The sequence below is a fragment of the Natator depressus genome, chromosome 2 (genome assembly GCF_965152275.1).
Source record: "Natator depressus isolate rNatDep1 chromosome 2, rNatDep2.hap1, whole genome shotgun sequence".
Classification (NCBI taxonomy): domain Eukaryota; kingdom Metazoa; phylum Chordata; order Testudines; family Cheloniidae; genus Natator; species Natator depressus.
In genome coordinates this window covers 201,791,004-201,808,917 of record NC_134235.1, presented here as the reverse complement: position 1 = coordinate 201,808,917, position 17,914 = coordinate 201,791,004, and the positions used below count along the sequence as shown (strand labels likewise).

The following is a 17,914-nucleotide window of genomic DNA, read 5'->3' as shown; positions in this document are numbered from 1 at the left end:
ATATTTTGAGGTGGTTAAAACCAGAGAGACCAGAAAAAATCCAACTTCCTTCTGCACACTGCAAATCCCACATATACTCCTAGACAGGCCCCAATCCCGCAAACCGACCTGGAAGGCTTCCCACCCTGCAGAGGTTTCATGCAGGCAGCAGGGCTGGCCCACACGAATCAGTTTGCAGCCTAAGTATGAAAGAGGGAGAATGTGCGTGTCTATGTCACATACACACATGTGCGCCAGGGTAGGGTTTTGGGTTGATGGTTTGTTTTTGCAGCTTTTGGTTTAAACTCTGAAGTATTAGAGTCAATGAAAGAAAAGGCTCGGAAACTAGGAAGAACCCACACGAAACTTCCTTTCTGCAGCTTTTACTCCGCTTGAAAGTGAAGATGCTGTGAACAGGCCTGTGGCATGCAAGCTCCAAATATTTATTTAAAAAAAAAAAAGAAGAAAATTAAGCTCCAAGCCAAAGTGTTCTGTGCAGCAGCAGCACGGCACACAGAGTAAACTCCTGCGCCCTGGGGAGCTTATTTTATAAAGACAGATAAAGATCCCAGGGAGCACGTGGGGTTTTGGAAGATGATAGAATGAAAGGAGGCATGGAGCCTGGAGCACTGATGGGAAAGTAGCTTCAGGCCTAAAGGGTAGGCACAAACAGGAAGGAGGGAGAAGGGAACAAGAGGGGATGGAAGAGAGAAAGTTGAAAAATAATAAGAGAAAAGAACAAAGGAGGAGAAGGGAGCAGCATTGTGCAAAGACTTTAAGAGCCAGGATAACAGATGTGAGAAGACAATGACAGGATGGGATGTCGATCAAGTGAGGAAATTATTTAGCTGCTGCATTGTGGATGTACTGGAAAGAAGCAATATGGGACCTCAAGAGAGACCGAAGAGGAGAAAGTTGCAATAATAAGGAAGATACTGAAAGTTTCATTCTCCCACCTCTTTCATCAAATATATTACAAGAGAGAGATGATTACTGTCTCTCTATGCGCCATGAAAGCGTCACTTCTCCACCTCCAATAGAGAGAAGGCAAGGAAATATGGCCTCTTTGTATCTGTATTTGACCTGTTGGATGGATGGATGGATGACTATCTATCTGGCTGGGGCAGTGCTACATTTGTTCCCTGAGACTCCCCCTCCCTGTAGAATATATTTATTGGGGAGGGGGATAGTACTGCTTCTCTCCCGTTCCCTCCCCTTTCCTTGGGCGGCAGGGCACAGGGGGTATCCAGGTAATCGAGACTGTCATAAGGGGCCAGCTGATGGCTCTTGCCTGCCAAGGGAAGGAGACAGCATCTGCTTACCCTTGTTGCTGGCGGGTGGCCATTTTGGGCCCGCTTTGCTCTTGCAGCTATTCCATCACCATCTTGCTCACCCTTACCTAGTGAGCTGGATCTTTTACGATGCTAGGGGCTAGGCCAGTTGCCAACTGGATGGGAATTTTCCCATGTGGCAAAAATGGCAAATTGCCGTGTGGGTTTTCTCACCTGCCACCCAGCATCTCAGAGGTCTGGTTTCGGGGAGGAGTGTTTAAAAGTTTAAATTACACTCACACCTTTGGCGGGTTCCAGTGCAGTTGCTGGATTTAAAATGTCTGATGTAAGGACCCTGTAACGCAATGGGCTGCCTGGTCATGGGCCCAGAGCATGACACTGCATGTCTCATGCAGCATATGGCTCCCCTCATCTCATCTCTCCTACTTCCTGCATGGAGACTCTGGCTTCCAGCCTGGATCCCTGTGCAGGCCTTAGAGCATAGAGGGGTACTTCATACCCACCTTCAGGACATAAGTACACAGCTGAAATCCACCCTGGAACAGCCCAGCTGAGTAGTTAGGGTTCCTCATTGGTTAAGGGTTCTTAATTAAATGCAGAGGTCACAATTTTAAATCTTATTGTCTCCATGTCCACATCAATAGGTATAATACTTACACCTACCCCAAAGGGGTGTTGGGAGGGTTAAGTCAATCAATGTTTGTGAAGCCCTTTGAGATTGTCAATTGGAAGACACTGTGGTCCAAATCTTAGGATATTGTAAATCAGATAATTCTACTGAAGTCAATAGAAATACACTGATTTATATCATCTGAGGATCTAATACTACACAAGTGCTAGAAATTATTCTATATGGTCACTAGTTGACCAGGAGCATGTGCTGCTGGAAGAAGTCCAACTTCGAAGAAGGAGGATATGGCTTTGTTGACGGTCTTTGGAACATAGAGTCATAACACTAACCTTCACTGATCCAGCACTAAGAGAAACCCCCTTATAAATCTACAACCACACCTATCAAGGACTCAGCCGATAATTCAGAGCTACAATAACTTGTGGTCCTCTCCAGGAGTGCACATAATTCCAAACACCATTAACAATTTTAACTGAGGGAAGAACATCACATTCCATCCAGTGGCTGCTGGAATTGTGGTACACTGTTAGAAGTCCGGTATAAGCGATCGATGATATTCAGGGAGACCACACCCACAACATAGAAACATTTCTCATGTATTCTGACAATCAAGAACAATAAAACAGTTCTTTCCATACTTATGATTTATATTTATATACCTTAGCCATGAGCGTTGTTCCAAAGCCACCTTGGTAATTATTAGCAGAGGGTACTCCTTCCATTACTCCTGGAACAGGGTTGTAAGTGTCGCTTGACCAACAACGGCCCGAACTCATATTTAGGATTTTAGCCAGCAGTTTCGGGTCAAGCCCAAACCTGTCAAAGGTCAAGGAAGAGAAGTGTTAATGTCAAAATGCACAAGATATGGGTGACTTGTTTTATATGCTAGGACCACACTATCATTTCTCTCCCTTTATTGTAAGTCAAGAAAAATGACAGAGTATTGATATGGGGGGAGGGGATCCCTATCCTAAATTAAAGGGTATCAATCTATCATTTAAGCAATACGTTTTCAAAGCTTCTGCCTTCTGCTCTATGAAAAGACCTTTCCCCTAACAATTTTGAAAATGCAAGCGAAATAAAGGCCTTCTGAGAATAGCAGTTCTCTTGCATGCCTATTACCAAAAGAAGTTTTCAGTTCTTCCACATACTACTACATACCTGTGCTTCATACCTTTACAGCCAAATGATAATCTTAGAAACTGGATGAAAGATTGCAAAACTAAGTATTGGCAAATAAAAGGTGCATTATGGAAATATGTGTTGGTGAATTTATGGGTGTATATTTACTTTTTAATGAAAGCAATGTAATATTAACAATAAGGAGACTGAAAGATGTTATCCCTATTAAAAACATTTACTGTTGTTCACATTTGCAAACTAGTTTTTATTATTATTAAATCTTCATTATACACTCTTGCTTAGGAAGCAAGTCTGCATGAAACTGTGACATATGCTCTCTATCTATTCACAGACATGCATTATAGTTCTGGGTCAACTGCTGATAAGGTTACTGATCCTGATAAAACAAAGCTTGTCCGAGCAGAAACATCATTTGTTCTAGCACTGAGCTGATGGCATAAACTGCTGTTCATTGTGGACTTTAAAAGAAATGTAGTCAAGATATTACTTTAACACTCTGAGTTTTTAACCCTGTTATTATTTTGCGTTTTTGCTGAATATCAAGTTGCAAATGTAATTTTACACCAATTGCATTTATATCAATAATTGGTAGCAATATTTTTTAAAGGTTCTATTTATATTCGTTGCACTCTCCATGAAAAAAAGAGATCAGACACAATTATCTCCTATATCTCCTAATGCAAAGCAGAACAAGAATTTTTGAAAGAGACTTCACAACCTACTATAGCCATATACTTCCTGCAGGAAAACTGACAAGACTAAACATAAAATATGTTTTGTACCACAATTCCAAGTCAGTTTTACCCAGGGCCGGATTATGACATTCTGAGGCCCTAAGCTCTGTCAAGTGTAAGCAGCTCCATAAAAAAAAAAATGAATTTATTATTTTCACAGAAAGGACATTGAATATATAAACACAAAAGTTCTCACAGAAAAACAAGAGAGGATATATAATTTTTTTAAAAGCCATAAATAAGGAAAAGTATCCTTCTTTTCATATGAATAAATGAAAAAATCATTTGATTAATTTTGTTAGGGAAATACAAAGTTTATCCAGACTATATATAAAATATTTTTACAAATGTTTATTCCGATTTAATTTTCGCTACAAAAAAAAATGAATTGTTGGGATTTTTCTTTGCCATACTATAAAAATGTAGCGACAGTTCCCGAAACTGACGGAGGGAAGCCAACACAAATTTATCCTCCTCAAGATCCACTCGACCGAAGTCCATAGGATGATCACCTGCAAACTCAATCATGTGAAAAATGGAAAGCGTTTCAAGCAGCATGCACACTAAAATACACAATTGTACATATCTACAGATCAAAAGAAGAACGAACACTTAAGAAAACGAAGAAAAACAGGACCGAAGGCGCTACACGACTGAGCGTGCTGGACCGTAAACAAAAGATGGTGGCCTTCCAGCTATTACCAGCCAAGGGGGATGCTATATATGACATCTCTCCTAGAACGAGTCCCATAGGAGTATGAGCTTGGCAGGATTGCTTCATGACACTGCCGTCTTCAACCTCACATTTTCCCCGCAGTGAGTTTATTTATTGAAATAAATTATGAAGGCGGGTCAGAATTTTACCAGTAGCAGCTGGCCAACAAAACGCTGCCTTAGGAGACTGATAGCAGACTTACTTGTAAAAATACTAATTTTACAAGTGCAATTATCAGTTTTTTCTCAGCCCTAGTCTCCCGCCTATCAATAATGAACAATCATTGAAGGGTAAGGGTATTTGTGTAGCCAGGTGTGTATATTTTTGTCATATTTGAACAAAAATGTCTATATTTAGAGAGAACATTCTTTTCCCCATATTTCCTTTACTTATCAACCAATTTTGATCAAATTTGACATGAAGTCAGTTTTTTCTTTTTTAGAGTCCCCTCATATTGTGAGGCCCTAAACTGTAACTTAGTTAGTTTATGCTTTAATCCTGCACTGGTTTTACCTTCTCACAAAGAGAAGGTTCCTCCTCTTTGCACCAATTCTTTAATTGTGGCAACAACAGATCAGCAAGGTATCCAAACTAATCATAGGAATCTCTGTTTGTAGCATGTAATATTTAATTTATGGGAGATTAAGGGTCATTTATTAGTGGATTTTGTAAAAATACAAATTTAAAATGTAACATTTATGTATTTAAGTTTAAAATATAAAATGACACTTTATATGGTGGGTACTAAGGTGTGGATCCTGCTCCCTTGGAAATATGTCTCAGCTGTTTCCTCCTCCTTTTAAAAACACCCAATATTACAAAGGTGCTTTTTAGAATTACCACTGTTAGTCCCATATTTAGGGCCTGATGCAACAGCCCATGGAAGTCAGTGGACAGGTTCCCACTGACTTCAATTGGATCAGGGCCTTATTATCCCCTCTCTCCCTCCTTTTTGAATTGAGCTTTCAATTTTTATTTCATTTGATTTGATTTTTAAATTGAAAGTGTTTTCCCCCCACCATTATGTTTTGATTGCATTTTAATCATGTATTATCTTTTATAGTGCATCAAAGGCCTCAGCAAGGAGTACTTTATGAATACAAATATTATTGAAAGTGTTGTCATCCAAATAAGCTGTAGATTGGAACATTGACTAAAAAGACTATTAAGAACGTGTAGGACTCCTGATCTCTCATCCACACAGCACACTGAATTGTTTGTTTGTTCTGTTGTTACAGCACCTCCACTGGATGTTAACTACAGCTTCCAGTAGAGTTTACACTGCAAGATTGGGGTGGGGAGGAAGGGGCGAAATTTTAAAATACATATAATCTCTCCCCCTCAAAATGAGTATTGTCCTGGTAGCATTCCAGTCAGTTCCTTGAACAAAATATATTTTAAAAATACAAATACTGTAAATGTACACCGAATGAATTTTCAGCACTAGATGGGAAAAGGCAATGTACAAATGTTTTCGCTTGTGGTGGGGGGAAAGATTTTTGTGTCAGTTTGAATCTCTGTTTTTTAAACGCTGATGCTCGTATGCACTATGCAGATTCAATTCAGAAGACCTGCGATGCTTTTTTTTTTTTTTTTTTGGTTGGCAGCAAGTGTATCATTAAAAAGAGCAAGTTAGAAGTGTTTTGCATTTCATCTTTCTGAGAATTCGTCTACTGGTGCATATATAACTGACAGTTAAAATTAGACATGTATTAAAATCCGTTACTGAAGAAGTCCTCTGTCTTCCACTGCGCTCAAAGCTTGTAATGTCTGAAACCAGCTAGAATATACAGTAATTGTCATTCAGTGAGAGTCTATCCTAGAAAGTCATGCTTCAGTGGAGAAGACTGAGTTTCCATTTGAAATCAACAAATTAATCCAAGACAGGTATCTGAAAGGGCAAGTTTAATAGGAAGCAGCTACTGGGCTCTCAACCATGATAAAATGTTATTGCTGTTTCCCTGTAAATTGGCTAGGAACATATGATACTTTCTGCATAAGAGCTCCATTGCTGTTCCAGAGATATACTGCTCAAGCTATCAAAATGATGACAGTCTGTCAGTCCCCATAATAACTTGCCACTGGATGTGGCAAGAGTATGTGCACGCGCATGTGCATTTACAATTGCCAAAATGTTCTTCCAGACACAGAGAAAGCAGCCAATATCCCAAATATTATTTATAATGTAACGCAAAAACAATTGCTGTGTCAAATCAATGCATCTTCAACAGAAATACTAATGAGCTACTAGGGAAGTAGAAACTAAAGATGGACACACAGATCTGGATAAAAATAAGAACAATTCTAAGCACTGTTAAAAACCCAACCACATTCATTGAAGTTTGAAAAAAGACTTTACCAACTTGTTTAAAATTTTCACAAACTTCTCCCCTGTTTCAGTCTGTAGCAGTAACAAATCAGCAGTGAGACCCCACAAGGAAGGCAGTTCTGGGATTCCCTGAATGAGACTAGGAAGTAGCTAAACTCTTGAGAAATTTCCAGCCTGAGGTGCTTTGGGCAAGCAGCATCTGATCTTTCAGATAATTATTCAGACAGAAGCTTTTGAGACTCGCCCATCACTAGTAGAAATGTGTACCCCAGCATGGTTTTTATCATCCAAGTACCCTGAGTGGAATATTAATAATCGCACAGGGCTCGATCATGCCATTTAGGTACAGACCTACATCGAGGGCAGCACAGTCACACTGCCCCAGAAGGCGATCTAGCTGTCTCCAGCCATTCCTTCCAAAATTTCCCAGTGCTCACCCAGTGCTACATCCCCACAGGGGGGCATAGCATGTTTCTTTCCTGTATGCCTGCCCAGCTCTTCTGTGATTGTCCTTCCCACCCCCTCAACCAGGGACAGCTCCAGGCACCAGCGTTCCAAGCAGGTGATTGGAGCGGCAGTTGGAAAGCGGTGGCAGTTTTTTCGCCGCGGTGGCAATTCGGCAGCAGCTTCTCTCTTTTGCTGGCCACGGCGGCAGTTTTTTTCACCGCTTGGGGCGGCAAAAACTGTAGAGCCGGCCCTGCCCTCAACTCCACCTTGTGGTTTCTCGTGCCCCACAGATGCACAGGGAGACAGCAATCCAGAGACTGGAGTGCAAGGATTACAACTGTGCTTGGCTGCTAAACAGTGGCATAAAAGGAGGAGGAAATTCTTGTGTCCTCAGACCCACCTGCACACCCACAAAGCAACCAGGCACAACCTGGCGCATAATAAAACTGTATAGGAGAAAAAAGAATCTTTTGCTACACTTGTGGTGGCCACTGTAGTCTCTCTCGTGGTAGACAGGAGACTGGACTTGGTTGTAATAAATATAAAGGGAATTCTTTATGAAGAAGACTTCTGGTACAGACAAACCTTGTAGCTCTTTTGTGGCTCTCTAGCTCCCAAACTAATTATAAAATCTTGTGCTACCTATTGTCACCACCACACAGGCTCTCCTTAAAGGTATGTCTACACTGCAATTAAAAACCCATGGCTGGCCTGTGCCAGCTGACTCGAGCTCAAGGGGCTTGGACTATGGGGCTCTTTAACTGCAGTGTAGACATTTGGGTTCGGACTGGAGCCCAGGCTCTAGGACTTATGAGGTGGGAGGGTCACAGAGTCATACATCTATACTGTAATTAAACAGCCCCTTAGCCCGAGCTGAAGCCAGCTGGCACAGGCCAGCCATGAGTACCTAACTGCAGTGCAACATACCCTGAGACTGCGCAGGCAGTCACAGAAAGGACTCCCAGCTACATTGCAGGCAGCAGCAATCTCCACATGACCTTGTTGTAAGTCAAATATCCACAATAATTTATTTAAATTTTCAAGCTTTATCTTGCTAATACTTCATTTTACCACCTGAGAACCCAAAGACCAATAAAAGGAAGCCACTAGAAACTGAGATGGTCAGCAACCCAACTAGAAAGAAGAAGAAAAAAAGTAATCTGAGGTTGCTGATGGTATCAATATATATTTTAATTTCTCATTAATGAAATTTAGGTGCATTCTGTCTATTACTTTGTCACTAATATATTATAGCTTTTAGCAATATACATACACACTCATATGTACATACATACGTGCACATGCCTGTGCACATCCACACCCATGTGCTAAACCTCTCTCATGACTAGAGACTTTCACTATCAGACTGCAGCACCAATCTGGGAAAAGAAAAGCTCTAAATCAAAATGTACGTTACTTTCCAGTATTTTTGCCATACATCTTTCTTAAGCCACTTAAAAATCCAAATTATAAATCTGAAACTAACTAATAAGTAAACACTTTTAATAAAAACAGCCATCTTCATTTGTAAAAGAAGTTTCCATACAAGAAGAAATATGGTTCCCACCCTATTAAAAAAAAAAAAAGAAAACCCAGAGGAGCAAATTGAACACAAATATAGCAGTCCTGTAGTGCTCGAGATACTGCTTTTTGTGGGAGTTTACTACTGGGAAATTTATGCTCACTGATACCAATTTCATAGATGCTTGAACTACAGGTGCTGGCTTCAAGTGGATTCCATTATATACAGGGTTTACAGTTTGGTTCAATGACTCTCAGCATCCCCACTCTACAAATGGTTCCAGCATCCAGTATACTATATTATGGAACAAATCTGTCATTTCAAAAATACATATGTAAATCTCTCAGAAAATAAGAGAAGTACTTGTTTTAGTGATTCTACACTAATATAAAGAGACCCTCTGCCTGTAAGAAAATGAAAGAGATGCAGCACTGCTGGCAAATGCCGTAGTGGAGTAGAAGTTCATTAACACAAACCCAAATATGAGGGCTTGTGTTAATGAAGTATCTTTCTTGTAGGAAAGAGAAACCCAGGGAAGTTACTTTGTTTGGTTGCAGGATGTTTTCATTTGCGTATTCAATTTCTCTTTTTCTGCTGGACATTTCCTTGTTCCTTCGCACCTCTGCTCAATAGCCAACCTTCCCTACCCAACGCGCACAAAAAACCCCTAGCAGTTTCAAGTTAGTAAAGCTACCAATAAGCTTTCTCCATTGCCAGAAGATGGAGTTTCAATGCCAGACACGTCAACTTAGTTATGCTCAGATTTTCACTTCTCTAACCCCAGCCACTACTGTCCTTTGGGCTTATCTACAATAAACAACTTCATCCCGTTTGAACACTGTTGGGAATAATCCAGTTAGATGCTATGATGATGATGTCCACAACCTAGTGGCCAGTATAGACTGCAACAAATTGTGCTCAGCATCATGTCAATTAACTGTGATTAAACCCAGTCAGGCAAGGTGTTTTGAAGAAGGACACCACCTCCATGACTTGGAATACTGAGACTAGGTCACACACTGGGTTTATAAACACAAGAATTTCACCTATGGAAAAACTCTACTTTTGTTAAAAGTGGAAAAGGTGCCTCCATGAGCTTGATCCAAAGCCCTTTAATGCCCATGGAAAGACTACCATTTACTTCAATGGGCTTTCATTAGGGCCTATACAACAAACCCTAATGTTACTTTGCATGATGACAAGTCTGTATTTAAGCAATGCCCAGTATAGGAACAGCAGGTCAAGCTGAGCTGCATTACCATTGCTGTGAGGTGGGGAAGCTTGCACAGTGCCTGCCTTCACTAAAATCTGGCATTAGCATGCACTAGCAGAATGCTACTTTCATACAACCCAAATTCACTCAACACTCTTGAGAGAAAAAATTAACCTGTAATGAGACAATCCAGACACTTGCAGGCTGAAAACACCTATTAGTTTCACATGGGATTTGATACCAAGAATGTGTGTTCAAGGCCTCTTAAAATACATACATACACACATACATACACACACAAACAACAACAAAGTAGTAAGTAAAATAATCCCTAGAAATGTGGACAAAAATATAACAAAGTCATATGGAATTGTTTTTTCATTAAGTGAACCAAGACTTAAAACTGACCATGATACAGCTTTACCATCCTGAATTACAATAGTTGTATACAATCCTACCAATTTTATTATGGCTTGGTACAGATATGCTTCACCATCTATCGTACAGACACTCAATTTTAAAATGTAAATGGTACAGGATATTGATAAACCAATTAGCACTGATGCAAAGCAAATTCCTCTTTTATCTCAATTACAACATGACAACTTAATAGGTCAAGATAGTCTAACATCTGAGACAAGGGCAATTCAATAAAACAACTGCATCTTGATATGGTAATTAAGAGGAAATGCGAATCCATTACCCTGCCTTTTGTGTGAGTGTGCGTGTGCACGCATGTGTGTGCATATGCCCTTTTTTATTTATTTAAATTCTGAAGCCCTCTTGCAGTTTCTGTCATTTAAATCAAAAACCATAGTAGGACATGCAATAGTGAATTGACAAATATCTGCAGTATCTGTAGTTTCTAGTGGGCGGTTGTAAAGGTGTAGCTAAAGAGATGAATAATTCATGAAAACCTTAAGAAGCTATGCATTTACAGGATAATCTTTTCAGAAGCACAGACATTTCTTATTTATAACCCTACAAATGGTATTTATAGTGATGTACGCTTGGGCAAGGGAATCAAAGGTAAAAATATTGCAAAGTTTAATTAAATGGCTTGTTACATGTAGAGGCTCACGCAGGACTGGAAACGTAAAAATTTCTAACAAAACGAATACTTTAAAATTTAAAAAAATTGGTTTTAGAAATTAAAATATTTCAAAATGTTGCTACCTACAAGTTAGATACATCACTTGTTACAGAAAAATGTTGTTCTTAAAACAGGAAACAGTTTAAGCAAAGTAATGGAACATATTTTGGATTTTTCACCAGGAAGTATCTGTTATGACTAGCATGCGAAACAACAGTAGTTAAGTTTGACAGGAGGGTAAATTGACATTTTATGACTGCATCCTAGTTTCTTTTGAGATATGCACAAATGCTAGAGGTTTCTTTTTAACACATTTTGGGGCAATATTTAATGTAGGCAAATAAAGCCAAATGGAGCCATGTGGGAGCAGAACACTTGTGATACCCGGTACATTAGCCTATGCGTCAAACAAATATACCTCCATGTTATCTGAGTACATTTACATTTTATAGTGCATGTATCATCAAAACAGAAGAAACTGAGACATCATAGAAAAAATATAATGTAACTTTAGATATTTGTAATATTTTATGGCCACTGCAAAGAACATTCCTGTTCTCAAGGGTCCTACTCTTCGTCAAATAAACAAGCCTTATTGCATTCTAATAATGAAACACTTCTACCTTTTTTTCCTGGCAGAATCTCATCTCTTCCTTCTGATCATCATTCTCTAGCCACAAAAAAGTCAACCAGCACAGCTCATAAAATCTCCTAATATAAAAACACATAAAATCCAACAAACCTGATTCCAAGATTCATAGCCTCAGCAGTTCCAATCATACTGATAGCTAAGAGCATGTTGTTGCAGATCTTCGCAGCCTGAAAATAAATTAAATGCTAAGTAAGATTCTCTGTTTCCATGTAGATATCACATAGGAATTTTTTTCACCCAGCTCCAACCGGATTTTGACTGAATATGGTTAAACAGCCACTCCCTAAATGTAACACCTGTAAGTACCAACGTACTATAGCATCAGGTCAATGAAGGTTGACCTATGGATACTTCAGATAGTGTGAAGTATATTTGTTTTGCTAGCACAATAACTCCGCTTGCTTTGATTTGAGTGTGCGGGCTACTTGCTCTTTCAGACTATACCATAAATCTATTTCACAGTTTTTTAAAAAGATTGTGACCACTGAAAAGTACAATCTTAACAAGGCAAACTGCGAAAATGCTAGTTCAGATGTGTATTATTGGTTACCAAGTCAAGATGCTAGGTAATGGTACCATGAGATATTTTATAGAAGAATTTGCACCTTTTTGCTGATACCAACATCTTGTACCAGATTTCATTGTGGATTCTAGATAATTTACTTGGGGTAGATTAAAGGGAATTGGGTTAAAATGGAAGACAAGTATGGTAACAAAAAGGGAAAGGCCAGGCTGATTGAATACCAAACATTCCGCAAGCATTACCTGTCCAGTTCCAACCTCTCCACAGTAGATCACATTGGAACCCATGCATGTCAACAGTTCTTTGGCAGCATCAAACTCTTGTTCCACTCCACCAACCATGAATGTAAGGTTCCCAGCTCGAGCAGCTCCAACACCTGAATTGAGAGGAAAACATTAGATTCAATACCAACCTTTTAAAAATCCAAAAAACAGAGACAAAAAAGGCTCAACATCTGATTTTTTTCAAAATATATTAACATTTTGTTACAAATATTTTGCATACTTCTAATCAGAAACAGAAGATCTATTTCTCTGAATTAAGGGAATTTGAGACCAATGTCCCACATATAATTTATAAGGGGAAAATGTATTGCATAACAATGTAAAAAAGTTTTAAAAAATGATTAAACATACACAATATTTACAACTTCATTCCTATAAATCTGTCCCACCTTTATCAAGGGTCAGGAAACAAAGACGATAATTCATTGGCTACAGAATTTCCAAATGGTAATACATCAAGTTTTAGCTTATGATATCTTTTGTTCTAGGGGAAAATAAACAATTCTGATGTGAATTGCATCCTCTTCAACCCTGTCTCCCAGACAAAACTGATTTTAATGGATGTAACTGCCCGGTGAATTTGGCCCAAGGAGACTACTTGGAAAAGTGATTAGCAACTTAGCTTTACAGTTCATTTTGCAATACAGCTAGGAACCTAGACACCATAAATTGTCTACGCTATGCATCGAACCTTGACCTATTAGAACAGACTGCTGCAAGTAATGGCCTACTTCTGAATTTAATATATTCAAGCAGTTCCAGTGTTTTTACAAATAAAAAAATCCAAGTGAGGGAATTCATTTTTCTTCCACATTTAACTATTTTGTTTCCACAAAAAATCAAACTGTCTTTCCGTTAGGGTCCATACTGCTTTTAACCAATTAGTTACGATAACAACTATTATTAAATGTTTTAATTGCAGTAGTAGTAGAGATCTAATTGGCATTGGGCCTCATTGTGCTAGACGTTGTAACATATGAATTTACAATCCCAAAGTGCTTACAGTTGAAGGCAAATCAGAATTACCTTTGTAAAAACTAACCTGAAAAAGCCATCAGAGCAAAACTCCCTCTTTTAAAATGACATTCAATGAGACACTTGCTCCATTTAGTTTTTCCTAGTACACGGAAGCATTTGACTTTTTTTAAAAAGGTCACTTTTATAAAAGTATGATTGGACCCCAATCTCAATTAAATCCATGGCAAAATCACCACAATAACTGGAAACCCAGTTACAATGCAGAGGTTTTGATGAATTGGTCTGTAGCAGTTGATCCACTCTCCTGGCAAGTCCTGCCCCTACCGCAGCAGGTACAAAAGGCCCCAAGGCAATGGAACCAGTGCTGTACTGCTACACAATGAAGGGGTCAGGATTTGAGTAGGGGATTGGACTGCATTTGTATGTAGACCACCATAGGTTTTTTAACAGTGTGGCACTGCCAGAGTATCCACCACTGTAAAGCTCTTCCCAACACTATAAACTCCAAAGTTTCAGCATTGCAGCCACCACTCCTCAGCCATTGGATGGAGGATTTCCTCTCACCTTCTCTCTTCATGTAACTTCCAATGCCCACTCCCAGAAATCTGGGACAGAGACAGGAGCCTGGATTTGGGGCCTAAGTGAACAGATGATTGCCATATTGTTGGCTACTAATTTACCATGCAAAATGTGTCTGCAAAGATCACTACACAATTTTCATGCTGTTCCCCTAGCTATTTTTATGCAAACCACATAATGACCTTTTCTTACTAATCCTGTGATCTGACCTGCAGCAAATTAAGTGGACAATTTAAGTCAAAGCTTACAAACAAAATCCAGCGCTATCCATCATAGGTCAATAGCCTTGTATCTAGATTACAGGCTGCTAAATAGCTTCAGAGAGTCATTTATTAGAGCAAAATTAATGCTGACAATAGTTTTCAGCTGGTTAATCTTTTGACAGCTGCACTCTCTCACTCGTACAGATGCTTACATTTTAAGTACAAAAAATTAAATTAGTTAAGCAAAAGAAAGAAAAAGAATTTGTTTTATAATGAGGAAGCCGTGGACATTTGTACTTCTAAAAACAAAAAATCATTCATATCATGATGGGTTTTTCCATCAAGATTCCTCACCAACTGTCAGCCAACTGATCAGAAACAAACAAGCAATCCAGCAAACACACAGTATTGGTAATTTGTAGGTCAATTCAGCCTCAAGATGTCATCACTTCAGCTCCAAATGGAAGCAAAAGGGCATAAGGACATGCACACCACTAATTTCATTTCATGATTTTGGAGTATAATAAAATATCAGCACTATAGTTCTTAACACTACTTGAGGCGAGAGCACGAAGGAGGTACAGTGGCTTGAATTTAAAGGAGGAGCACTGGTCACCACTTTTGTTCCTGTATTTTATGTCTCACACACCAATTAATCAACTCTTTTGCAGACCCTCAAGATCCTTATGTCCCTTCCCCTTCTCATCCTTAGAGAATGGCGGATAAGAAATAACATTTGTGATCAGCACAGAATTTCACTTGTAAGATTCTCCCCTCCAGCAAGCCAATGTCATTGGACTCACAAGGCCCCAATACTGCACTGGGTTTCTCTAGAGTTGCCTCTGTTGTGTCTCTGAAGTCTTACGGAAGTCCTGATGGAAGAATGCAAAGCAGGATCGGGAACCAAATAGCACACTGCCCCATATTCTACTTTTCTTACCATATAGTCATATGACTATAACAGTACAGAACAGAGAGAGAGAGAAGGGCAAACATTTTTCCTACAACAAAAATATTAATAAATTAAATTTTAAAATCTAAGATGATTTATTGCTGCTGGAAGGTATGGGCCAATCTTTGAAATCCTGAAGGTGGAGCCCTCTAGAACAAAAGACCTACTTCCTTAAACGTGGGAGGGACCACAGATCTAGGAATCAACTAAATGCTGGGAACAACAAAATGAAAAAACAGCAATGGAGGTGGAGGTCAAAGGTTTAAAATGAAGGAGCTGTACAGGGACACTGCATAGAGACCCCAAGACAGCACTCACTGCTCCCTGAAGGAATCCAAGGAGTGAGCAGAGGTCACCCAAAGAAACTCTGCACAGAGAAGAGAATTGACCAGGGAATGAAAATAAGACACACATTCTCAGAGAGCCTCCCCATCAAGCTTCCACCTCCTGGATTGGTAGATGGCTATCTTGGCCACTGCCAGTTGAAGGGGATGTCTCGCATAGAGTCATAGATGGGGTCTGCATAGAGGGAGTAGAAGTGAAGAAATGTTGCAGTCAGAACCACAGCAAGATGTTCTACAGGAGCCATAAGAGGAGTGCAACCTGGCATAATGGAGGTAGGTATGTCTCTCTCTCTAGTTGCCTGTAAGATGTGAGACTGACAGCCTTGGAGTCTGAAGTCCTCTATTTATACACTGAAAGGGTACAATATTAGGTAGAAGCAACAACACTGTTATGCAACCTACCTCAGTCATATCTAGAAGGGCCACCTATGGGGTGAGAATTAGTTCAGTTTCCACGATTCCCTATTCAGGCTGCCAGAGGTGTAGTCAATTAGTGTCAAAAGTGGTGATGTGGACACTTGTCCACTAAAACCTGGATCATAGAATCACAGAAGATTAGGGTTGGAAGAGACCTCAGGAGGTCATCTAGTTCAACCCCCTGCTCAAAGCAGGACCAACCCCAACTAAATCTTCCCAGCCAGAGCATTGTCAAAGCAGGCCTTAAAAACCTGTAAGGATGAAGATTCCACTACCTCCCTAGGTAACCCATTCCAGTGCTTCGCCACCCTCCTAGTGAAATAGTTTTTCCTAATATTCAACCCAGACCTCCTCCACTGCAACTTGAGACCATTACTCCTTGTCCTGTCATCTGCCACCACTGAGAACAGCCTAGCTCCATCCTTTTTGGAATCCCCCTTCAGGATGGAGAACACGAGCTCATTTCCTTGAGGCCCAAGAGCCTTCAGATGGTAATGGTAACTGCTCACTACTGACCTGGGACAGGTTTGTGCTAAGTGACCTACAAGTGAAAAGCTCTGTACCTAATCAGTAATCCCCCGAACACCTATTTCTCCTAATTAATTTAGCCACATTTATTTAAACCTCACAGCATCTTATACCTTGAAAATCCTGAGGTGTGCATAAGACCTGCTGGTATGGCGGTATTTCCAGCTCTAAGAGCTAGGCTTTTTACAACCACACTCCAAATGTTTGCAATGGTAAGAGCAATTTGATAATACCCAGCTTGTTTATTATTTAGGAATGTGAACTGAAAATCACTGAAAGAAAATAACCAATTGCATTTACATGTAAATGATTTGCTCTTATTTTAGAGCACCATTTACCTTCTCCCCAAACAAAATATAGTACATTAAAAAAAATAATAGACCAACATTTTAAGGTGTGCATTGTCCAGTTACATTGTTGAAAACAAAAAGCTTCCCATTGCACCTAAGTGTGTGCATATACCAAGATAATCAGAGTCTTGCTGTGTGCTGTGTACACACACACACTTTGTAAATGATTTTATTGTTGACAAGTTAGAAAGAAAAACTAAATTTAGCTTATCCATTGATTATGAAAACTGTATGATCCTGTGACTGTACTGGAGACTGCAGCTCCAACCTTCACCCTGCCTTTTGGAACCGTGAGAGGTTTAGGCATAAATATCTCTTTCCTCTTTGTTCTATTATGTATACAGTGGATTGAACAATGTTGTATTTAAAACTAATTTATGATCTGAAACAGATTTAAAAACAAAAAAGAAAACAGGGTTAGAGTTTTAATGCTCTCCTGTTTTACAATGTTGTACCTTCTAGTGTGAGAGTTTAAGCTTTGACTGTTATGCTTTGGAAAATGCAAGAGAATACTAGCTCCTTATTCCAGTATTTTTGCAAAAATACAATTTAAAGGACTATAATCCCCTAAAACAAGTAGCTTCTTGTCATCTCTTTGCTGCCTTTCACATAGGCTTAATTTGAGAGCTGCATGTGTTTGTTTTCTTTTAAGGGTTATGTGATTCGTATTAAAATTCTTGCCAGCTCACATGAAAAACTTTGTCTTAAGCAGTGCACAAGTTACACACTAAGCACCAAGATACAGGAAGAACCTTCACACCAAAATTCTGTGAAGGTTACCATTGTTTTGTTATATGTAAAACCAAAACAAACAAAAAGCACTTAGAGGAAACACCAGTTATAAACCTCAATCAAAATTAAAAGCAAATTATTTAAATTCTGATATGTACAATAGTAGATTAATGTCATGTAATCATACAAAGACAAACAGGGAACCATTTTCTTCCACTAGTTTGCTAAAAATAGACTTACGATGTCTCAGACTTGGGAAATAAGGGCAATACTC

At 39.3% G+C, this 17,914-nt stretch overlaps 1 protein-coding gene across 1 annotated transcript in view; it reads right to left on the bottom strand.

The window, feature by feature from the left end:
* Window positions 1–17,914, bottom strand: part of HIBADH (3-hydroxyisobutyrate dehydrogenase) — a 130,536-nt gene that overhangs the window by 5,405 nt on the left and 107,217 nt on the right. The window contains exons 5-7 of the mRNA XM_074943322.1: window positions 12,516–12,649; window positions 11,841–11,917; window positions 2,562–2,718 (exon numbers count right to left, since the gene is read on the bottom strand). Of these exons, the coding sequence (XP_074799423.1) occupies window positions 2,562–2,718; window positions 11,841–11,917; window positions 12,516–12,649 (368 nt within the window). The remainder of the gene's footprint in view (window positions 1–2,561; window positions 2,719–11,840; window positions 11,918–12,515; window positions 12,650–17,914) is intronic.